The 25,187-nt window shown below is 36.9% G+C and overlaps 1 protein-coding gene across 9 annotated transcripts in view; it reads right to left on the reverse strand.

Annotated features, from left to right (window-relative positions):
* The window catches only part of NID2 (nidogen 2), a 157,371-nt gene that overhangs the window by 126,349 nt on the left and 5,835 nt on the right, over positions 1–25,187 (reverse strand). For all 9 annotated transcript variants that reach the window (XM_056811050.1, XM_056811055.1, XM_056811052.1 and 6 more), the window contains exon 3: positions 5,201–5,433. In XM_056811050.1, the coding sequence (XP_056667028.1) occupies positions 5,201–5,433 (233 nt within the window). The remainder of the gene's footprint in view (positions 1–5,200; positions 5,434–25,187) is intronic.

Raw genomic sequence — 25,187 nt, forward strand, 5'->3', positions numbered from 1 at the left:
TCTTTCACCTCCCTACGTGTCTCCTCTCTCTCTCTTCCTTGAAAACCCTAAAAAGCAGAGCAAGATTGCCATTCTTCCTTCTCTTGGCATCACTTTAATTGCTAATCGTAAACCCAAAAGAATTTTGATTTAAAGGATTACATCATTGAACCACTGCATCTTTAGCATAGTGTTCATCAATTATAAATTACTGATCATTTTAGCAGAAAGTCATATAACAATCATGAAATTCTGAAAATATACTCATCTTTAAATTCTATCACACAGTGGCTGTCAACTCTGTGAGGTCCCTATTTCAGTCCCTAAGTATCAGTGTAGAACAATTATAAGCACTTCTTTCTCCTTCCTGTGTGCAAGGAAGGGGTTAATAGCTTGTGAGCAATTTATCCTAAGGCTGCTTGGCTCAATTTAGGTTTTTTTAACCTTGTCCCATCCTTCTTTAACAAGGGAGCTTAGCTTACCACAATTTAAAAATTTTGAATGTATCAAACGCCCTTCATAATAATTTACTCTCAATGAGTTATAGTTTGAACTCCACAACTTCCAAATAACTTTGATTAAGTCCTTTAGCAATCTTTCAGTGTGTAACTAAACTGAAGTGCAAAGCATTTACCTGTACTCCTCTCAAACCTCTGTCTAAAGTAGAATAGAACCTCCAGTTTAGTTTTCTTTTAGCTCAAAACATTGCCACATACCTGATTAAATTCCATCAACATTATTCCAATTTATAATTTGTTGTATCTATTTCACACTAGAATTCATAGTAACAACTAGTAACTCTATCCATTACTCTTATTTCTTCTGGCTGCTCCTCTTTACCACTATTGTAAGTAGAGGAAAAGTACTGTACTGAATTGTATTTAATCTTCATGACAAGCCCTTCTTGATTTCAGGGCTGGTCAAATTTGTCTTGTTAAGGATATACAATTTGCATATCATATGCCCTTAATCTTTTTAGGTGGAAAACTTAATTCTTTCTATAGTACAAATGCACACATAATTTGTATCTGAATACATGTTCATCTCTAGATCACAAATTCCTTCCTATACGTTGTGCACATTTTTAAACAATTCATATAACCTTAGTCAAAGACAACACCTTTTAGAAATTCCCTCTTTTTCAAAATACCAAATTATTAGTACTTGTATTATTAAATCCCATGCACAGATTAACCACTTGAAAAAATTTCTTGTGTGTCATATGATTTCTTGTTGCTAGTTCTGACAAACATTAAAATAGCATCTGATTTTTTTTTTAATATATTTTATTTGGTCATTTCCAAGCATTATTCGTTAAAGACATAGATCATTTTCTTTTCCTCCCCCCCCCACCCCCCATAGCCGACGCGTAAGTCCACTGGGCATTAGATGTTTTCTTGATTTGAACCCATTGCTTTGTTGATAGTATTTGCATTAGAGTGTTCATTTAGAGTCTATCCTCTGTCATGTCCCCTCAACCTCTGTATTCAGGCAGTTGCTTTTTCTCGGTGTTTCCACTCCCATAGTTTATCCTTTGCTTATGAATGGTGTTTTTTTCTCCTGGGTCCCTGCAAGTTGTTCAGGGACATTACACCACCACTAATGGAGAAGTCCATTACGTTCGATGATACCACAGTGTGTTTGTCTCTGTGTACAATGTTCTCCTGGTTCTGCTCCTCTCGCTCTGCATCACTTCCTGGAGGTTGTTCCAGTCTCCATGGAACTTCTCCACTTTATTATTCCTTTTAGCACAATAGTACTCCATCACCAACATATACCACAGTTTGTTCAGCCATTCCCCAATTGATGGGCATCCCCTCATTTTCCAGTTTTGGGCCACCACAAAGAGCGCAGCTATGAATATTTTTGTACAAGTCTTTGTGTCCATTATCTCTTTGGGGTACAGACCCAGCAGTGCTATGGCTGGGTCAAAGGGTAGATATTCTTTTGTCGCCCTTTGGGCATAGTTCCAAATAAAATAGCATCTGATTTTAAAAGATCCCAAATTTAAATTCTAGAAATTCTTCTCAACAGCATAACTTTTTCTGGATGACTTTTACATCTATAAAGTAGCCAGTACAATTTCTGTCCTTATAGAATAAAACATTCCCTCTCTGTGTCAGTCTTGCTATCAATCACATTTAGACAATTCTCAAATTCACTGAAACCATTATGCATTGCAATTAACAAAACAAACTTCTAACTATGAGTTTTGTTGTGCTCAAGAAAATGACAGTTCCCACAATACATGAAGTTACATTTGAACCATATCAAAATCATTAGCAATCCTAAAGTGCCTCTAACTGTGGAGTAAGAGACGAGACTGGGATCCCACTAGTTGTCTTTCTGTTTAGAATCAACCCTCTTCCTCCCTGCAGCAGAGGAGGAAGACAGATCTGATCAGTGAACTGATAGCTTCTAGGTTGCCTGTTTTTCTTATCATCTCTGCCTGGATTTCTTGGCGAGCCCTTACCTTAAAATCTAAGCAAATAGTAAGGGACTTCTATCCATATTATGCCCTCCTTCTTGTAAGATATGTCCAATTGCCTCCTGGTGTTAGAATTTAGGGTATCAAAAAGCCAATTTCCTCTTTTTTTCTCCCCTCTGGTGATGCTTGGCTATTTAACATGAGAAAAAAAAAACAAACAAAAAAACAATTAAATTATAGTTTCTCCTGCTTAGATTTGATCTCTTCCCAACAGGAGGGGCCTGTGAGGAAATTTTTCCCTTTGTCTTAATTGGGTTGGCTAGTCTCTATCTGGCTTAGACCTCAGGCTTGGTAGCCACTCCACACCTGAGGCTTCCCAAACTGAAAAAGGGAGAAGTCCAACACAGCCACCACCCAAGTAGAGAATGGCATTACAATTTTAGGGTGCCATGGATAGGCCATGCCTCTTGCTTATTGAAAGTGTAATATGGTCATTCAAGATTAAAAAGAAATTAGGGTTTTTTCCCCCAAGCTATTTTTCCCAACACAAAAGCAGACAGGGTAATTCGTGACGGACTGGACAGTCAAGACAGACACAACAAATATGAACATTGGGTTGGATGTGCTCATCTACTCACCCCAAGGAGCTAGGGGTGAGTGGTCCCAAAAACAAAGTGGTGTGTCTGGGTTTCCCCCAGGGCCGCACCTCCTTCCTCCAGTGCATCCACTGGGTTTCCTACTTTGAACAGGGGCCCTCTAAAGACCCCTAATTCCTACCGGGGGCCTCTAATCACCTGAAACTGGGGACTCTAACCCTGGGCAAGGGCCTCAAACCCCTGCTACTGAGGTCCAACCTCAGTGCCCTAGTTCCAAACTAGGCAGAGGGACTCTCACCCCCTGTATTTCAGGCAAAAGATTCACAACAAACAAGAATTCCTGCCCCCCCCCCATGTTCCAGGCAGAAATCCTCAGGGCAAAAATAAACAACAAACAAGAATTCCTGCCCTCCCCCCCATGTTACAGGCAGAAATTCTTGGTGCCACAGACAAAAATTCCTGGCAGTAATACAAATTCAAGTATTCATCATCAAATCACTTCCCAGCCTTTCTGGCCTGGCCCCTCACGGGACACAGGAACAGCATACTAAGCCAGTCCACACTCACACACAGGTGGAACCAGACCACTCAATGGCATTGGACTTGACAATAAGCCCCCTTCATATAAACCCCTAAGACGGTGGGACTGGCCAGGCCACTTAGTTGTATGTACTAATCCCGTGATCAGTTTCCCCATCAGTCAGTCACACAACACTACCACCAACAGTCACACTAACCTGGTGTCCGTGTTCTGGTGGTCCACTCATGGAAGATTCCCAGACAATGCACCAAATGTAGGGTCTGAGAAAATCCCCCAGGAATGGAGACATGGAGACAATGCAAGTAAGCAAAGGAACACCTTTAATAAATCTAACGCATTAGGGCTGCCCCAAAGAAGGAGCCGTGCTGGCTCAGCTGAGGGAACATCTTTTATAGCATAAGCATAGGAGGATCAGGATGTGAATAACAGGTTGTTTCAGTTCGGCCATTGCAGCTGGCTAAGGGGCTGCGAGTTTTCACAATGCAGGGAGAGTCTGGCCAGCAGTTAGGCTGACTTGGGCAGGAATTTACTCCTGGTCCCCAGAGGGAGGTTGTTCTGACCTCCTTCAATACTAAAGGAGCATAAATGGCCTAGTTAAAAAAAACATGCAAAGGATAAAAAATTTTCCAAGGTTTCTACATTGGGATTAGATTAAAGGATCTGAATGAGGCTTGGATTTAGGGGCCAACCATTTACTGGTGGTTGAATTTAGAATTCCTGATCTCTTTGAGGAAACTGAAGACTATAACAATGAAGAATCTCCCCAAAATGAAGTAAATGGGAAAAAAAGGTATTTATAGAGGCAAAGAATAAAATATGTCCTAATAGACCATGAAAAATAAAACAAAGAAAAGAAAGAATGTAAATAGATAGGCAGGGATATCATGATAGCTGTTTAGTAATCATGATATTTATTTAGTACACTCTGTCACAGGCACTGTACTAAGCATCTTATAATTATCATATTTGTTATCTCATTCAATAATGAGCACAATGCATGGCACATAGTCACCACTTAAAAAATGTTGATTGATTCATTGATCCTCTCAACTGTGAAATCAAGTGCTATTATTATATCTCCTTTACAGATGAGGAAATTGAAGAAGATGGGGGGTGACTTGCCTAGGGTCACAAAGAGAGTGTCTGAGGCCAGATTTAAACTCTAGTCTTCTTGACTTCTGGTCTAGTGTACTTTCTGTCAGTTCTTTGACACAAAGCACACTTTTAAGTTTAATCTGCATTATTAACATTTCCTCTATCATTTTCTTAAGTTTAGGCAATCAACAAAAAAAATAAACCAAGCCCTGATTTGTAGTTTGCCAGTTTCTGAGGTTCATATGCTCTCTTCCCTGCATATAGGTAACTTTCTGTAATCCTTCATAAGACAGTAACAGAATTAAGTTTAGAATGAATGAATTCCAATTAGTTCTACCTAGAGACTAATAATAAAGTAAGGAAGACAAACAGGCATACTGCTGGAATGAGAAACATTGTTATTGGAGGTCTAAAATTGTCCATGGTTATTATCTTTTCTTATATGTAACAAAATATTATTTAGTGAACTGGAAATCTTGTGCATCTTCTAAACACTCATGAAATTCCAAGTATATGAAAGTTTAAGTAAAGTAAAAAACTGAGTCAATGCTTAATACTTACTGGTAGAGATTTTTCACAGATTGTTCAGTGCTAGTTACACTAAAATAAGGTCCTTCTCTTGTCTGATAGTCATCTTTACCTCGGCTGAAGCCAACTCTGGCTGGGAGTTCAAGATGTATATTATGAGATTCTTTGGGGTAGGTTCCAAAGAACTGAAGTCCATTAGTAGGATAAAGAAAGAGAGCATAGGTATCAAACTCATCAAATGTCAAAACTACTTGAAAAGTATTCATCTGTGAAAGAAAACAGAACATAAGTTAAAAACAAAGCTTGCCTAAAAACATAGATCTTATTTTCTTTTCTATTAAGGACCATAGTAAAGGACCATACTTTTTTTCTCTATTCGGAGTTGTTACTTACTTCAAATTCCTCCAAATTATTCTAATAAAAAATAATAATATTTGTAAATTTTAATTTTCTCTATTACAGGTATAAAAAAGACTGTCCATTCTACCTAGTTTATATATGAAGTTGTACAGCCTCCAATGTCCTGTAACATGATTGAAATGCATTCTGAGAAATAATGGAGCCTAGAAGATTGTCAGAAAGATTTGGGATCAACCTTGACATATACAATGTGTCCCTGGGTAAGTCACTTAACCTGTCAGTTTAGTTCTCTAGACAACTCTCTAAAAGCATAAGTAACAGAGAAGGTGCTACCTACAAGGGTAGAGGAAATTCTTTACCTATTATGTATTAATGAAATAACAAGTCCAAACCTTATCTTACCCACCATTTATCTCAGAGAAAAGTTAGCAATAATCTAGGAGTAAGACTACAGAGGAAAGGAGGGAATTCTTTTTGGTTCCTATTGTATTTTTTCCTATAAAAGCTTACTTTCTGCCTTAGAATTAATGCCGTGTCATTTCCAAGGCAGAAGAGTAGTAAGACTGAGGCAACTGGGATTAAGTCAGGGTCACACAGGTAACAAGCATCTGAAGCAAATTTTGAACCCAGAATCTCCTGTTTCCAGGTTTATTGCTCTATTCACTAAGCCACCTAGCTGCTCCTAGTACCAACTGCTTATGAGGAAGAGGGATATTATTTTTGACAAAAAGGAGGTGAAGTAGCTATTAGGAGTTTGACTTCATTTTGCCCAAATAATCGGAGTACAGTGTGATGGGAAGCCTTCATTACTAAACTAAGAGCTTTAAGTGGAAGACATTGGACAGAGTAGTAGAAGAGTAAAGGCAGCAAACATAGCAACTGGTTACAAATCTCAGGAAGCCAATCAAATGGAAAATAAAATAGCATTGTGAGTGAGGTAGTAAGGACAATTGAAGGGCCTCTGTACTTCTGTTCTTAGATTATGGAAACATGACCTATTCTCCATTTGCTTGTACAGCTATTTTCTTCCTGTTACTCATCCAAGTGAGTGAGAAGATGGGGTAAGCAAAGGGCATAAAAAGGATACAAGTACCCACTCCCAATTTTAGTATTACTGTAGTCTACAATTGAGAATCTGTTCCTTACTTATCCATTACTTATAATTCTTAAGTTATACAAAGATATTTTCCTTCAGTGTTGTTTTTCTAACAGGTTCTCTTTCCTCTTTTCACCTATTCTGCATTAGTTCATATTTTCCAGGCTTATCTAAAATCATCTATTGTGAACCTTAAAATTTCTCAGACCCCTACTTCATAAGGTTTGGTTAAGACCATTCCCCATTTTAAACAATGAAGGAACTTAGATCAGAAACGTGAAACCTCTACTTAGATCAGGAATGTGAGACCTCTACTCCACCCCTACTTAAGCCTGCTTTAGGGGGAGAAACTCCTTTCTGAACAATGAAAAATACTTAATCCCATACTTATAGTAAGGCAAAAGTTCTTAAGCTGTGCCTATTTTTAGATCTAATACAAAAGGGCGCTAAGTACCTATAAAGGTCAGGCAACTTGTGAATTTACAAGGAGCAAAGAGGTGAGAAACTTACTCAGAGGTTTTCTGGTGTGAACTTAATTAAAAATTTAAGCCTTCTTAGGTGTGAATTAAGAATGGTCTGTCCTTTGAAAAACGTCTACTGTGATTGGTAGTTGTGAGAACTTAGGGGAGGTGACATAGGAGAAAATTCCCTTTAAAAGGAGAGGAAAAACTGAAAGCAAAAGACTCTGGCTGGAACTCCCTCTGAGGAGACTCTAAGTCTCAGAGGAACTCTCTCTGGAGATGGCAGCTGGCCAAAGCTCAACTGGTGTCTCTCTAGAATCCTTGCTTGGACAAATCTTGTGGTGAGTTGATAAAAGACTGACTGATCCTTCTCTTAGGGTTTTCAGCCCAGGCAGGCTCATGCTGGCCTAGGCTGGTGTAGCCCTTCTTTCATTTATTCCTTTTTCTCTCTCTCTTTCATTTATTCCTTAATTTTGTATTAATTAATTAAAATCTCTATAAAAACCCAGCTGACTTGGGTATATTTAATATTTGGGAATTTTTCCCTGGCGATCACCTTATATTTGATTTAAAACAAGACACTGTTTGAAACTATATTTTCTGTTGCGGTCATAATTTAAGCCAAACACTCTTTTATCTGCCACACTTTCATCTTTCCTTACGGTGTAACAATATTCCAAATTATAGTCATATAACATAATTTTGGGGATCTCTTTTAATTTATAAACCTCTTCTATGTGAACTTTAGATTATTCCACCCTACTTAGTCTAACAAAATCAGGAATGTCTATACCCATACCTAAGGATTAAGTATTTAGGAGGATGGCCTATGACAGACATGTGCTAGCAACAACTGACAGACCCCTGGACTGTCCTAAGTCAAGCCTAAGCTACCATTGGTACATGTGAGATGCAGGAAAGTGATGTAAAAACATCTATATATTTCACATCAATTCCTCTCTCCGGGCTCTCTTTGGTGGCAGAGAGGTGGCTGGCAGCAGCATGCTGAGCTCTTGGCATCTTGGCATAGCTGCAGCTATTGTCCGGTTCGGCAATGAGTTTTCCTTGATATTATACTGGGAGAAGCTGAATAGCCTAGTTCAGGTGAGGCATCTTAGCTGAGTTCTCCCAGAGTTTAGGTTAATTCCTTTCTCCTTTACCTTCCAAACATTATCCTCTTAGAAAGTCTCTAATTTTCTTCAGAGACCTCATGGCAGAGGACTTTGAACTTCCCCTGGCACAGACCAGGTGGAAGAAATCCTACACCCTTTCCCTCTCTCTTCTCCTTAATTCCTTCCCTCTATATTAATTAAATCACCACACATTTCCAAACTGACTTGGGTATCTTATTTGACATTTTCTCTGGCAACCAAAGTAATTTAGACTAGGTCACAACCCTAAAATTATCTTTACATCTAGGGGGCTTTTTTGTTTTTCCTTTTTCCTCTTTTTTGTTACCTTTTCTGGATCACGAAGTTTCTTTGGCTTGTGACTATTCTTTCTCGTGTATTATCCCCTTTCTTCCAGCCTTTTTTTATTTCCCTTCTGAGTTTTGTGCATTTCTACATCAAAATATTTGTTCATGTGCTTAATTCACCTTTGTCTACTTCACATAATAGAGTACAAATCTGGTGAGCACTACTACACTATTTGCTTTCTTACTCCATGTTTGTTTACTTTCATTCATATTATATTATAAGATATAATAAATTCACCCTGTTTTTCCTACTTTAAATACTATTTTATTCCTTTTACATTCTTCTCTTTCCTTAAAACTTTTAGAATATAAGCAATTCACTCCTAGGTTCATGACTATTGAAATTTTTTCACAATCATGAATACTATATATTTTCCTCCATCCTATTTCCCCTCTTGTTTCTCCTACTCTCTCCTTTCACCCTGCCCATCATCAAAAGTGTTTTGCTTCTGACCACCACCTTCCCCAATCTGCCTTCCTTTCTTTGTCCCCTTTCCCTCCTATTAGGGTAAGACATATTATTATACCCACCTGAATGTGTATGTTACTCCCTATTTGAGTCAAATAGTTGATTATGCCACAGTGTATCTGTCTCTGTGTCTCTGTGTCTCCAGGTTCTGCTACTTTCACTCTGTTTCAATTCCTGGAGGTCACTCCAGTTCACATGGAATTCCTCCAGTTCATTATTCCTCTTAGCACAATAGTATTCCATCACCAACAGATACCATAATATGCTTAGCCATTCCCCAATTGAAGGGCATCCCCTCATTTTCCAATTTTTTTGCCACCACAAAGAGAAAGAATGTAAATATTTTTGTACAAGTCTTTTTCCTTATTATCTCTTTGGGGTGTAAACCCAGCAGTGTTATGGCTGGATCAAAGGGCAGGCAGTTTTATGCCCTTTGGGTATAGTAAGGAATTCTTTTTGAGGCTGAGACTAATTACAGTTTTGACTTTGTTTTCTTCTGAGTTTATATTTTGATCTTTCAGCAGTCACCATAGTAACTTTCTATGATTAAGTTCCTTTTTTTGTTGTTGTTTACTCAATTTTTCCAGTGAATTGCTTGGCTTTTAAAAAATATCAAAGTTGGGCTCTGCTCCTTGGATGGAGAAGGATGTCCTAAACATGGGGGCTTTTATTCAGCTGCTTTCAAAACTGGTTTGGGGGGTCTATATGTTTTCAGTTCTTCCAAGTTGATATTATCTAAGGAGCAATGGGTTTGCTTGTATCACACTCTTTGGTCTGTAAGTGACCACCAGAACTCTTCCCCCACCCCACAGAACTATAAGAGTGTCTCAACTCCCCTGTAGTCAAATGTCCTAATAGGTACTAGAATAGCTCCTCTTCATCCTGAGACTTGGATCTGTATATGTGCAATGCCATGCAGTCTTGCACCCAGTGCCAGCAGTTGGAACCTTATAATCTCTTTCTGACTAGTTGTCTGATCTCATTAATGTCTATGCTCCAGAAGCCATTGTTGCTGATTTAGTTGCCTCCAAAGCCTGCTGCTCTTTGCCAAGGGAGTGCCTTCCTTGGCATGGCCTTTTCTGGACCCCTTTCTATTATTACCTTAAGGTGAGGGACCTTTCCTGCTTACATTTTAAGTTGTCTTGGAATAGAAAACTATTTCACCTCATCCTTTTGTGGATTCAATCACTCCAGGATTTGTTCTAAGGTATTATTTAAAAAAATTTTTGGAGGGGAATTTGGAAAAGATAAGAGGAGCCTCTGCCTTTTCACTACTATGTTGGCTTTGCCCATTCTTGGTATTTTTCCAGTGATAACCCTTAATACTCTTTGAAAGCATAAGCACTATGCTATATTTTTCAATTAGCATATACTTTAAAAATTAATCTGTCCCCCTTTTAAAATTTTTAAACAGACAACAAAAAGTTTCAGCCCATAGGTGCATATGTTTCTATATGTATTTTAATTTTATCAACTCTTTATTGTGAAGAGAGTGTTCTGTTTCATCTCCACTTCTTGGAATGGTTTATCATTGCAATGATCAGAGTTCTAAAGTGTTTCAAAGTAATTTTTCCTTATAAAGTACTGAACTCCTACTCACTTCAAGCTGCTTCAGTTCACAAAGTTCCTATGAAATTGTGCATTTCATTATTTCTGTAGCAAATAATATTTCATTACATTTATTAACGAAAATCAGCTTATCCATATTCCATAAGAAGGAAACCCTCTCATTCCCAAGTTTGGATAACACAAAACCAGAAAGGCCATCAACCAGAAACATTTTTTGTGTATATTGATGCTTTTCCTCTTTTATATTTTTTTATGCACTAGTATCCTAGAGGTAGAATAACTGTGTCAAATGGTATGATCATTTTAAGAAATTTAGGGCACAGTTCTGTGTAACTGGAAATCTTGTGCCTTTGAACTACTTTCCCAGAAGCCCACTGACTTCCTGTAATTACATGCTGAAATAAATAGGGGAGAAATAGGGTGCCTTCAGTGGTTAGCTCTTTTTGCTAGGCTCTGGAAATTGGTGGAGTGGGTTGTTTGAGTAGGTAAATTAGCCATGGGCACATGGTTTTATTTTGTTACCTTTTTATTCCATTATTTCTAGTAATTATTAACAAATTGTATAAAATATAATATTTGAAATTATTGTATGTTCATTTTAATTTGTACAGTTCCAAATTAATTTCCAGAATGGCTGGGTAATTTTACATTAGTTCTCTAGCTTATTTCTAGTAACAAAAAAGATGACAGACATTTTTTCAGTATAATCTGTCTTAAAAGGACATTGAAAACTTGCTACAGGCTTTTTTAACTGAACGTGAGAAAAATAAAATAATTGTTCACCTGGGGGCACAATGCAGCACATTGGCCATCTCAGGATCCCAAATGGGACTATAATGACTCTGAGGATCTTTCACAACTATACTGTTGTAGAGTGGCTATCTTAACAGCGACGAGGGAGTGTACAGACAGTCCAGATAAGTGGACAGAATTTGAAAATTAAGCAAAATGAGGAAGAGACACCCTCCAGATTTATGGACAGAATAATCAAGTTTGGGGGTAGATACTTGGATTTTGACCTATCTAAAAACATTGCATAAGACAAGTTAGAAGGCTCTTTGTTAATAACTCTAGCAAAGTGATTAGAGATTATTTTAGAATACATTGCCCAAGATGGCCAGAGATGGACCTTGAAGAATTGTGGGAAACAGCTCTATATGTTTCAAAGGGAAACAAAGAAAAGGAGGAAGAAAATAAAGATCTCATGGGAAAAATGGAGAAACAATTGACATATTTAAGAGATAAGATTACCAAACTGGAAAGAGGGCATGATGCTCAACCAATGGCACTTGCCCCTCTCCAGGAATCTAATTATCGATCCATTACCTGCCAATTCTGTGAGAAGAAGGTCCACAGAATGGGAGAGTGTAGAGCTTTACTCAAGACACTCAGAAGGAATCTGCAGTTTAATAACAACTACAGAAGTGATAATTATAGAAATAACTATAATAATGATAATGGAAACCACAACTTTAGGAATGATAACTAGAGGAATAGATATTTGGAAAATGATAATTCAAACTGAATAGCTCCACAACAATATAACTTAAGTGGTGCTCGTCCAAAAAATACTCGAGGTGGTAATGCCCCTTTGGGGGGTGCCCAAGGAACTACCCAAATACAATGAAGGTGTTGGGGGGGCTGGGGCACAGGAATCAGAGGATACAAACTTTGTTTTTCCAGACCCTAATGTCCTACTACCCATTATCCCTATCTACTACCCCCCCATACTAATAAACCCCACGTTACCTTAAAGGTGGGTAAAACCTATTATGATTGTCTTTTAGATACTAGAGCCTCCAGGTCTGTATTAAAGAGTACACCTGATTTACATTGTTATTCTGTTGGCTCAGGGAATGTAATGGGAGTGTCAGGAATACCCCAAAGGGTTAAAAAACTTTCCCCTAGAATGGTGTCTGTAGGACCCCTACAGATACAACATTCCTTCCTTTTGATGCCTGACTCCTCTTTAAATTTGCTGGGGAGGGATCTTCTATGCAAACTCAGAGCCACAATAACTTGCTCCCCAGATGGTTCCTTATCATTGAAAATACCAGAGGAATCTTGAAATTTACTTCCTTTAGTTCTCTCAGAGAGTCAGGAGGGGAAAGAGCATCCCACCTCTGTAATACCTGAAGATATACCAGAGTCTCTTTGGGTCACATCTTCTTCCGATGTAGGCTTACTTAAATCTGCTGTTCCTGTGCAGATAAAAACTAAATCTAGTCCACTTCCTTCCATTCCTCAGTATCCCCTCTCAAAAGAGGCAATACAGGATATTACCCCAGTAATAAACTCATTAATTGAACAGGGAATAATAATCCCTTGTAAATCCGAATAAAACCCACCCATCCTGCCCATTAAAAAACCAAAAAGGTGGCCCGATGGCAAGTACTTCTATAGATTCGTATAGGATTTGAGGGCTGTGAACAATTACATTATAAAGAGACACTCCGTAGAGTCCAACATCAATACTATTATTTCCTCTATTCCTAGCACAGCTACACACTTTACAGTAGTGGACTTGTGGGCAGCCTTCTTGTCTATACCCATACACGAGAACTCCAGGCATAGCTTTACTTTCATCTGGAAGGGCTGCAAGAACTCCTGGAGTCGGCTGCCACAGGGTTTCGTAGAAAGCCCAAGTATATTCGCACAAATTTTGAGCCAAGATAAAGATAATATAAGATTTAAAAACAGCAAATTAATCAAATATGTAGATGATCTACTCTTGGCTTCAACAGATACAGAAGCCTGTCAGGAAGATAGTAAACACCTTCTTTTGGAATTGCAAAAAAGAGAGCATAAGATCTCGAAGGATAAGGTTCAGTGGTGTCTCTTTAAAGTAGAATATTTGGGGTTCATCCTGACTGAGGGTGCCCACTTTACTTCTCCCAAATGAATTGCAAATATTCAAAATTTAAGTGGTCCTACCACTAAGAGACAGTTGAGAGCAATTTTAGGAGCAACAGGGTTTTGTAGACAATGGATTCCTTGCTATGGGGAAATTACTAAACCCCTTATATCACTAACAAGGGATTTGGTCCCTGAAACAAATTAGAGCCATAAAACCTCTCAGTTCTATCAGATCTAAAACAGGCTATCCTGTCTGCCCCAACTCTAGGCATCCCAGATAACAACAAGCAATTTACTTTGTATGTACATGAGCAAAGAGAGGTAGCTTCAGGTGTTTTAACTCAGACTTTGGGGCCTTCTCAGCACCCAATTGCTTATTATTTGGTCCAACTGGACCCAGTAGCATCAGGAGCATCACCATGTCTTAGAGGAGTAGCTGCTACAGCCTTACTAGTGACAAAAACTGTTGATCTAGTATTGGGATGTCCATTAACAATTATGTGCCCACATGAGGTAGAAGCATTGTTGCTAAGGCACAGAACATAGTAAGTCTCGGATCAGTGAATTACAAGGTATGAAATAACCTTGTTAAATAGTTAAAACATTACCTTGAAACTGCACAACCCTTAACCCTGCCACCTTGCTTCCAGATTTGCCAACTTCAGGAGAACCATTACACAGTTGTGGAAACACTAATAGTGTCCATGGCAGAAAAGCTTTGAAATAATCTCTTGGACACTCCCTTACACAATCCAGATCTGGTCTTATTTACTGATGGTTTCTCTTTTATGAGGGATGCTACACTGGAGCTGCCGTAGTCACAGAATTTGCCACTGAGTGGTCAGCTTCACTACCCTCTAATATTAGCATTCGAGGGGCAGAACTCATAGCTCTGAAACATGCCTGTATAATTGCCAAGGATCAAAGGGCAACAATTTATACATATTCTAGATATGCTTTCGGCATTTTTCACTCAGTCGGGATGCTACAGCTCCAGAGAGGATTTTTAACCTCAGCTGGAAAATCCATAGCTAATGCAGAAATTATTAATGAAGTTCTTTCTGCTCTCCAGCTGCCTGAAGCCTTAGATGAAGTTGATTGCTCTGCCCATACAGGTGGCACTGAGCCTGTGTCTAGAGGAAATGTTTGAGCAGATACTGCTGCAAAGCTAGCAGCCATACAAGGGTCTGAATTAATTTTAACATTGACAACCACTGATGACTTAAATTTATCACTTTCCTAAAACGAAAAGGAAGTGAAAAAATGGATGCAAAAATTCAAAGCAAAACAGATTAATGGAGTATGGGTGTCATCTGAAGGAAAATCCCTGCTCCCTAGAAGTTTCTATCACCAAATTTGCCAATCTATTCATTAAAATAGTCACTTTGGCACCCCGGGACATCATGGACTCTGTTAAGGGAGTATAGATAGCCCCTGGTATAACAACTATAGCCTCTAAAGTGTGTACAGCCATGGTGGAAGGGGGTAGAACAGCAATAAAATGGAAGGGTAAATAGGTTGGAGATAGGAAATACTCAAGTCTCACATGCTTTGAAACTGACCCAAAGAGGGAAGAACAATCCAATCCATTGGGGCAGAGAATAGATTTGCACCCAATAGGAGAGTAGAAGGGTACAAACAGAGTGGTGGGGAGGGAAGAAGTACAAAGGAGGGAGGGGGGAAATTTTAAAAAGACAACAGGGAAAATAAGGGGAGGAATAAAAAAGGAAGGTGGTAGAAAGGGAAGTAAAATTAGGGTGGGAACTATGAGGACTGATTATAAACAAACATTGGAGGAAATAGTGAAAGAAGAAGGCAGGACCAGGAGTAGAAATCAAAATGCTGGGAAATAAATAGCTAGTAATCATAACTCTGAATGTGAATGGAATGAACTCGCCCATAAAATGCAAGTGAATAGCAGAGTGGATTAGAATCCAAAACCCTACCATATGCTGTTTACAAGAAACACACATGAGGAAGATAGATACACATAGGGTGAATGAAAGACAGTGGAGCCAAATCTACTGGACATCAACTGATAAAAAGAAGGCAAGAGTCACAATCATGATATCTAACAAAGTCAAAGTAAAAATAAATGTAGTTAAAAGAGATAGGGAAGGTAATTACATCCTGATAAAAAGCAGTATAGACAATGAGGAAATATCTGTACTCAACATGTATGCACCAAATGGCATACCATCCAAATTTCTAAAGGAGAAACTAGAGGAAATCAAGGATGAAATAGAAACACTATACTAGTGGGAGAACTGAACTTTCCTCTATCCGAGCTAGATAAATAAAACCAAAAAATAAATAAGAAAAGAGGTAAGAGAAGTGAATGACATCTTAGAAAAATTAGAGTTAGTAGACATGTGAAGAAAAATAAAAAGGGACAAAAAGGAATATACCTTCTTTTCAGCAGCACATGGTACATTCACAAAAATTGACCATATATTAGGGCATAAAAACATTGCAAACAAGTACAAAAGAGCAGAAATAATAAATGCAAACTTCTCAGATCATAATGCAATGAAAATAATAATTAATAATGGTACATGGAGAGGTAAATAAAAAATTAATTGGAAATTAAACAATACAATTCTCCAAAATCTGTTAAAGAACAAATCATAGAAACAATCAATAACTTCATTGAAGAAAATGACAATGATGAGACACCCTTTCAAAACCTATGGGATGCAGCCAAAGCAGTACTCAGGGGGAAATTTATATCCTTAGTTCATATATTAACAAATTAAGAAGGGCAGAGGTCAATGAATTGGGCATGCAAATTAAAAAACTAGAAAGTGAACAAATTAAAAATCCTCAGATGAATACAAAATCAGAGATCCTAAAAATCAAAGGAGAAATCAATAAAATTGAAAGTTAAAGAACTATTGATTTAATAAATAAGACTAGAAGCTGGTACTTTGAAAAAACAAATAAAATAGACAAAGTACTAGTCAGTCTAATTAAAAAAAGGAAAGAAATAAACCAAATTGACAGTATCCAAGATGAAAAGGGAGACCTCACCTCTAATGAAGAGGAAATTAAGGCAATCATTAAAAACTACTATGCCCAATTATATGGCAACAAATATGGCAATCTAGGTCATATGGATGAATACTTACAAAAATATAAATTGCCTAGACTAACAGATAAAGAAAGAAATTACCTAAACAATCCCATATCAGAAAAAGAAATTGAATAAGCCATCAAAGAGCTCCCTAAGAAAAAAAGAAAAAAGAAAAAAAAACCCAGGTCCAGATGGATTCACAAATGAATTCTATCAAACATTCAAAAAACAATTAATTCCAATATTATACAAACTATTTGACAGAATAAGCCAAGAAGGAGTTCTACCAAATTCATTTTATGACACAAACATGGTACTGATCCCAAAGCCAGGCAGGTCAAAAACAGAGAAAGAAAACTGTAGACCAATCTCCCTAATGAATACAGATACAAAAATCCTAAGTAATCACGAGGGTTATTCGCTATGACTAGGTAGGATTCATACCAAGAATGCAAGGATGGTTCAATATTAGGAAAACCATCCACATAATTGACCATATTAACAAGCAAACTGACAAAAATCACATGATTATCTCAATAGATGCAGAAAAAGACTTCGATAAAGTACAACACCCATTCCTATTGAAAACACTAGGAAGTATAGGAGTAGAAGGGCCTTTCCTAAAAATAATAAACAGTATATATCTGAAACCATCAGCAAACATCATCTGTAATGGGGATAAACTAGAAGCCTTTCCAATAAGATCAGGAGTAAAACAAGGATGTCCATTATCACCTCTATTATTTAATTTTGTACTAGAAATATTAGCAGTAGCAATTAGAGAAGAAAAAGAAATTGAAGGTATTAAAATTGGCAATGACGAGACTAAGCTATCACTCTTTGCAGACGATATGATGGTTTACTTAAGGAATCCTAGAAAATCAACCAAAAAGTTACTCGAAATAATCAACGACTTTAGCAAAGTTGCAGGATACAAAATAAACCCGCATAAGTCATCAGCATTTCTATATATTTCCAACACATCTCAGCAGCAAGAAATAGAGAGAGAAATTCCATTTAAAATCACCTTAGACAATATAAAATACTTAGGAATGTATCTGCCAAGACAAACACAGGAACTATATGAACACAACTACAAAACACTTTCCACACAGCTAAAACTAGATCTAAACAATTGGAAAAACATTGATTACTCATGGGTGGGATGAGCTAAGATAATAAAAATGACAATCCTACCCAAATTAATTTACTTATTTAGTGCCATACCCATTGAACTACCAAAAAACTTCATTACAGAATTAGAAAAAAACATAACAAAGTTCATTTGGAAGAACAAAAGATCAAGGATATCCATGGAAATCATGAAAGTCCCCGATCTCAAACTATACTATAAAGCAGTGGTTATCAAAACAATTTGGTACTGACTAAGAGACAGAAAGGAGGATCAGTGGAATAGACGTGGGGTTAATGACTTCAGTAGGACAGTCTATGATAAGCCCAAATATCCCAGTTTTGGGGACCAAAACCCACTTTTTGATAAAAAACTGCTGGGAAAATTAGTAGATAATATGAGAGAGATTAGGTTTGGATCAACATCTCACACCCTATACCAAGATAAACTCAGAATGGGTGAATGACCTGAATATAAAGAAGAAAGACTATAAGAAGAAAGCTACAAACAAATTAGGCGAACACAGAATAGTATACTTGTCAGATCTTTGGGAAAGGAAATACTTTAAAACCAAGCAAGAGCTAGAAAAAAATCACAAAATGTAAAATCAATAATTTTGATTACATCAAATTAAAAAGTTTCTGTACAAACAAAACTAATGCATCCAAAATTAGAAGGGAAGCAACCAATTGGGAAACAATCTTCATTACAAAAACAGACCAGGGAATGACACTTCCCTATCAAAATAGAATCCTAGTCCCTTTCCTTCTTATAGTATGGCAACTTCCTGTAGTCTTGGCTGCAAATGGGTAAGTGAAATATTCTGTCCTACAGACTTGTGGTATGAAAATCACTTTAAATTGGACCTGTACAAATGCCTATTATGAATTTATTCTTGCTTATTCAACATTTTACATACATAGATTTTGGTATTTTGATTCTTATTTTGAATTTTTTTTCTTTCTTTCTCCCAAAAGTTTAACTTTCATACATTTTTTTCCTTTTATATATTTCTTTTTGTTTGTTTTGTTTTTGTTGTTTTTCAATTCTCTTAAGAATTGACTCATACACCCCCATAATTCAACAATGCATCCTGAGCTGAACTGGATGTTTTTTAACACCCACTTCAGGGGGGATTGTATTTTAATAAAAATCCAAGATTTTGAAATTTTTTGTTCGAGAAAGATCTTCAAAGAAGAAGCTTGCTAACTCCTAAATCCTGAGAATGAGCTGTTGCAGAAAGAAGCCAGAAAACCAACACTACATCAAGAAGATCCAATGTGAACTTTGGGTGTGGTTGATTGAACTGAAGTTTGATTGAACATGTACACTTTTATGCCAAAGGGGACTGCCCCTAATTTGGCTTTTTGTCAATGCACCTAGCAAAGCATTGCTTTTGCTTTCTCTCTTTTCTATTCCTCCCTAACTATTGCAATTTCATAGCTGGTATGTTTATAAGACCCATCGGAGAGACTAGTCTTCCTGGGGCCTCAGGGGGGTTGTGAATTTTAAAACTACTCCACCCTACTCAGGCCATACTTTAGAAGATCTGATTTAGCTATTTCCTGATTAGTAACAATGGAGACACTTGGTTTAACAGAATCAAGTCTTAGGAATTATACATTTCTCCAACCTTCTCAGTTTAACAAGGTCAGGATGCCTGCACCATACTCATTGATTTAATTATCTGGGGAAATGACCTTCAACAGACATGTGCAGAAAAAGCAGACAGACCCCTTGGCTGTCCTAAGTCAAGTTAAGCTATTATTGGTACAGATGAGATGCGGGAAAGTGACATAAAACCATTTATATAAGGCACGTCACTTGCTCTCTCTCCCTCTTTCCCCAGAGAGGCGACTCTGGCTGGCAATGTGCTAAGCATTCTGACATCTTGGCGTGGTGGCTGGGTTTGGTGGTGAGTTTGCCCTTGAGCTGATTCAGGTTCAGGCATCTTAGCTGATCCCTTTGGAGTTCAGGCTGATTCTTTTCCTCCTTACTCTTCAAAAAAACTTATCTTCCTAGAAGCCTCTGGTCTTTCTCCTGGCACTAGCCAGGTGGGAGAAAATCCTACACCTTTTTCCTTCTTCCTTCTTCTTAATTTCTTTCCACTATAGCAATTAAATCACCATAAATTTTCCAGCTGACTTGGTTATATTTCTTTTATATTTGGGATGTCCATGGTGACCAAATAATTAACATAGTTTAGGTCACAACGCTAAATTATCCTTACAGTATAAATATGGTTTTGATACCTAAATAAGAGTAAAATAGAGATAAAAATTATATGCCAGTTATAAAACAAAAGTAAGGAAATTATATCAATTTCTCACAAATACCATGGAATGCAGGGATGATTAGGAAAACCATCAACATAATTGACTATATCAATAACAAAGCAACAAACATCATATGATTATATCAATAGATTCAGAAAGAGGTTTTTGACATAATGCAACATCCATTACTATTAAAAACACTAGAAATCATAAGAATAAATAGAATCTTAAAATGATAAGTAGGATCTAACTAAAACTAAATCAAGTTTTATCAATAATAGAGATAAACTAGATACCTTAATAACAAATCTATCACTATTTTTATTGTGTCATACCAGAAATAAAACAAGAAAAAAAATTGATGGAAAAAACATAGGAATCAAAACCATCACTTTTTGCATAGGATATAATGGTGTACTTAGGGAACCCCAGAAAATCAACTATATTTCCTTCATATTGTCATCTCAACTAGTCATCAAATAATTTACTACACATTAGACGACAACAATTTGATTTTCCTTCATAGTTTCAGTGACAGCAGCTTACATCTTCTATTATTTCCTCAGTTCATTTCCCTCCTTTTTTTTCTCCAACCCCATAAATGTATCCCTGTTCAAGTTCATTATCTTTTCCTCATTAACGTCCCCTTTACATATTCTTTCACTTCCTATTTGTTTTACAAAACAAAGGTCATACAGTAATACACATCTTTTCACCTATAACCTTATTCATGTTATCCCTCAATTTAAAACCCTCAAGTGAACAAAAACATCTTCTATATAGTGCAAATAATGGCCTTAAGGATGTGAGCTTAATTAACTGGTTTAATTAACTGAGCACTGGATTTAGCGTCAGGAGCTTACACCTGTCTCTAAAGTTTCTTAGTTGTACTGTGATGGGCAAGTTACAACATCTTAGTTTAAGTTGCCTCATCTGAAAAATGGAGATAAGTATTACTTTCACTGTCTTTCTCCCAAAATTCTTGTGAAAAGCTTTGTAAACCTCTAAGTACTATGTATAAACACTAGTACTTGTGGCTTCAGGAGCTAGTGCTCCTTTCTGCCTTATGTGAAGACAGGATTAACTCTCCCCAGCCTACTTTTAGATTTAATCACCAGAAGCAGGCCACCCCCCACTTAAGCATAAAGCAGGGGTGTACAGAATAGCAATTTGGGTGCTTATTCCTTTGAGGTCACAAGCACTCTTTGCTGCCCTGGAACTCTGATCAGGGCCTTTATTTCCCTGAACATTCTCACCATTCCAGGGTCTTGTAGCTATAAGGGAGCCTCAGTCCTAGCTCTGAAAACAGCAGAATGAAAAACTGAAAACCTGGGCCATTGCCCTCTCTACTAAGGGAGTAGAGCCCAATTTTAAGACAAAGCTAAAAGAAATAGGTTGGGGAATTGAGCAAACAACTACAAAAAAGAATTTAACCATAAAAATCTACTGTGGTGACAGGGAAGATCAAGACACAAATTCTAAAGAAGACAATTAAGTCAAAACAGCCACAAAGTCTTAAATTAAAATGTGAATTGGACACAAATCAAATGAAAATTTCTCAAAAAGCTCAAAAAGGATTTTTAAAACCAAATAAGAAAGGCAGAGGAAAAATTGGGAAAAGAACTGAGTGATGCAAGAAAATTATGAAAAGTGTCACAAAAATACTGAAAAAAACCTAAAAACTAAAAAAATAGAATGACTAAATGATAGATGAAGAACAAGAATCCAATGAAGCAAGCAATTTCTTAAAAAGCAGATTTAACCAAGTGGAAAAATAGGTATAAAATTTCACTGAAGAAAATGATTTCTTAAAAATTAGAATTGGTCAAGTGGGAGTTTTCCATGAAACATCAAGAAATAATGAAATAAAATAAAAAGAATGAAAAATAGTAGAAAATTTGAACTATCTCTTTGATACCACTGACCTGCAAAATAGATCCAAGATAGATAATTTAAGAATTTTTGGACTATCTGAAAGCCATGATAAAAGAAAAAGTCTAGATACAATATTTCAAGAAACTATGAATGAAAACTATCCTGATATCTTAGATTCAATCAAAAGAATCCACAAATCATTGCCTAAAAGAGATCCCAAAGTGAAAACTCCCAGGAATATTTTAGTCAGATTCTAGCACTCCTAAGAAAAGGAAAACATTTCAAACAGCCAGAAAGAAACAATTCAAATATCATAGAGAAACAGTAACAATCACACAATATTGTATAATTTCCACATTAAAGGATAGTAGGTCTGGAATCAGGAATACTCCTCATCCTGAATTCAAAGCTATCCTCAGATATTAACTGTGTGACCCTGGTCAAGTCACTTAACTCTCTTTGCCACAGTTTCCTCTTATGTAAAATAAACTAGGGAACAAAATGGCAAACCATTCCATTCTCTTTGCCAAGAAAGCCCCAACACTCATGAAGAGTTGAACAGTACTGAATAACAAACATTAATGAAGTAAAGACCTTGGAAAATTATATTACAGAGAACAAAAGAGTTAAAATTGAATCATCTAGCCAACAAAACTGAGTATAACAATTCAGGGGGGAAAGAATTCCTGAGAAGATCAGAGTTGAACAGAAAATATGATTTTTACATAAAATATTCGAGAGAATCATGAATGGTAAATAGGAAACACAAATCAGAAGGACCCAAAAAGGTTCCTATACGGGAAGATGGTATTTGTAGTTCCTAAAACACTCTCATTATTAGGGTAGTTAGAAGGTGTTAAGATTAAATTAACTCCCTTGCTCATTTTTTTAGATTTAATCACCAAAAAGCATAAACATCCCACTTAATCTTTGAGTGGGGGAGGTCTGTGACCCACGTGTGCAATAGTCGGTGACGAATCAGAATCAAACTGACTACCCCCTGGGCAGTCCTAAGTAAGCAAAGCTTCAACTGTAATTGGTAGATGTAAAAGTGGAGGTATGTACAGGAAGTAATGCAAAAGAAAGTGTCTTTAAAAGGGAATTACAACTTCCTGTGACAATTACTTTTTCTGAGAGTTCTTGAGTTCTTCATGCTTGGGACTTCTGACTGCTCTCATTCTTCAGAGTTCTGAGTTTGAGTTGGAGGCTGGTGAAGAATCTGCTGTACTTGGCTCTGTACTTGGTGAGACTGTTCTTAAATCTCTCCCTTTGGACTGACATGTGGTGAGTGAAAAGAACTGACTCCTTTCCTGGATTTTCTGAAGAGACTTGCCTCAGGTGAAACCTATCCTCTTGAGAGAGGTTCCCTGCACCCCCAGGTCCTCAGCTCAAGGTTGAACCTTCTCCAGCTAAGCCCTGCCTTAGTTGAGCCAGGGGTTGGAGCAAAATACTTAGTGCTTTGGCTAGATACCTTACCCTATCCTCTCTCTCATTTCTTACTTTCACTCTTTCTATATTTTGTAAATAAATTGTTAAATAAATCTCCTTGGAATTTTGTAAAACTTCCTGGCAACCCTATTCTTAAATAATCCAGTCCAACCATTTATATAAAACCCCTTTTCTCCCTCTTACACAAGTTTCTATATAGACAGAAGTCACATGTGTGAATTGACTGTACTGGGATGATCTAAACAAAAATAAGGGACAAAAAAGAAGGATACACTGCAAAAAGGGAAAGAGATATAAAGAATGGGAGAGAGCTCTTACAGTGGAGGGAGTAATGGGAGGTGGTGGCAGACCATGCCTAAATCTCATTCTCATTGGAACAGTCTCAAAATGGGGAAAACATAACCCATTCAGTTGGGTATACAACTTGACCTTACTCAACAAGTAAGTAAGAGACAAGGATAAAATGAACAGAGTTGGACTGATTGAAGAAAGGACCAATTAAGTGAGGCAAAGAATAGAAGCTAAAGAGATAGGAGCAGCTAGGTAGTTCAGTGGATAGACTGCTAGGCATGGAAATGGGAAGTCCTGTGTTCAAATCAGTTGTATTACCTTGAGCAAGTTACTTAATTTCCATTGCCTAGCCCTTACTGCTCTTCTGCCTTGAAACTAAAACACAGTAAGGTAAGGATTTAAACAAACAAACAAACAAAAAAAAGCAAAACATCCTTGAGGAGGAACAGGATAAAGACCAAGAGGAAAGTATAAACAGGAAAAAGTAGGATTGAGGAAAATATAGTTATGAATTATATGAATTATATGAACTATGAATGTGAACAGGATTAACTCATTCATAAACCAGAAGTGGATAGGATAACGAATTAGACCCCAGAACCCAACAATACATTGCTTATAAGAAACCCTTGAAACAAACACACAGAGAATTAAAATGAGAGGCTGAAGCAGAATATATTATGCTTCCTTGTTGTTTAGTCATGTGGTCATATTCAACTTTTTTTTAAACCCTCACCTTCCATCTTGCAATCAATACTGTGTATTGGTTCCAAGGCAGAAGAGTGATCAAGTGACTTGCCCAGGTCACACAGATGGGAAGTGTCTGAGGCTAGATTTGAAACTAGGACCCATTCAACTTTTCATGATTGCATGGATCATACTGGCAAAAATATTACAGTGCTTTGCCATATTTTTCTCCACTGAATTAAGCCAAAGAAGTTTCTGAGGCCAGATTTTAACTGAGGTTTTCCTGATTACAGGCCCAGAACTTTACTGACTGAGCCACCTAGCTGTTTCCTATCCTTCTAATATGCTTTAAATAAGTTTTAAAAAAATCAGGGGTTGCAATCATGATCTCAGATGAAACCAAATCAAAAAGTTATCTCATAAAAAGAGATAATCAGGGAAGCTACATTTTGTGAAAAGATATCATAGACGATAAAGTAATATCAATACTAAACATATATGCACCAGATAGCATGGCGTCTAAATTCTTAAAGAAAAAGTTAAATGAGTTATGAGGAAATAATAAAACTGTATTAATGGGGAACCTCAATTTTTCCTTCTCAGAACTAGATAAAAATAAGAAAAAATTAAGGAGATGAATAAAACTTTGCAAAAGTTAGAAATGATAGACCTTTGGAAAAAACTGAAAAGTAATACAAAAAAGTATATATTTTTTCTTCACTATATATGGCACCTTCACAAAAACTGACTATGTATTAGGGCATAAAAACCTCACAAACAATTGCAGGAAAGTAGACGTGTGAATTGCCTTTTCAGATCAAAATGCAATAAAAATTACATTCAATAAAATGTTGTGGAAATGTAGACTAAAAATTAAGTGGAAATTAATCATCCAAAACTAAAGAATGGGTGGGAAAAAAGTCATACAAACAATAATAAAAATAAGACA

This window comes from Monodelphis domestica, chromosome 1, assembly GCF_027887165.1.
Source record: "Monodelphis domestica isolate mMonDom1 chromosome 1, mMonDom1.pri, whole genome shotgun sequence".
NCBI lineage: Eukaryota > Metazoa > Chordata > Mammalia > Didelphimorphia > Didelphidae > Monodelphis > Monodelphis domestica.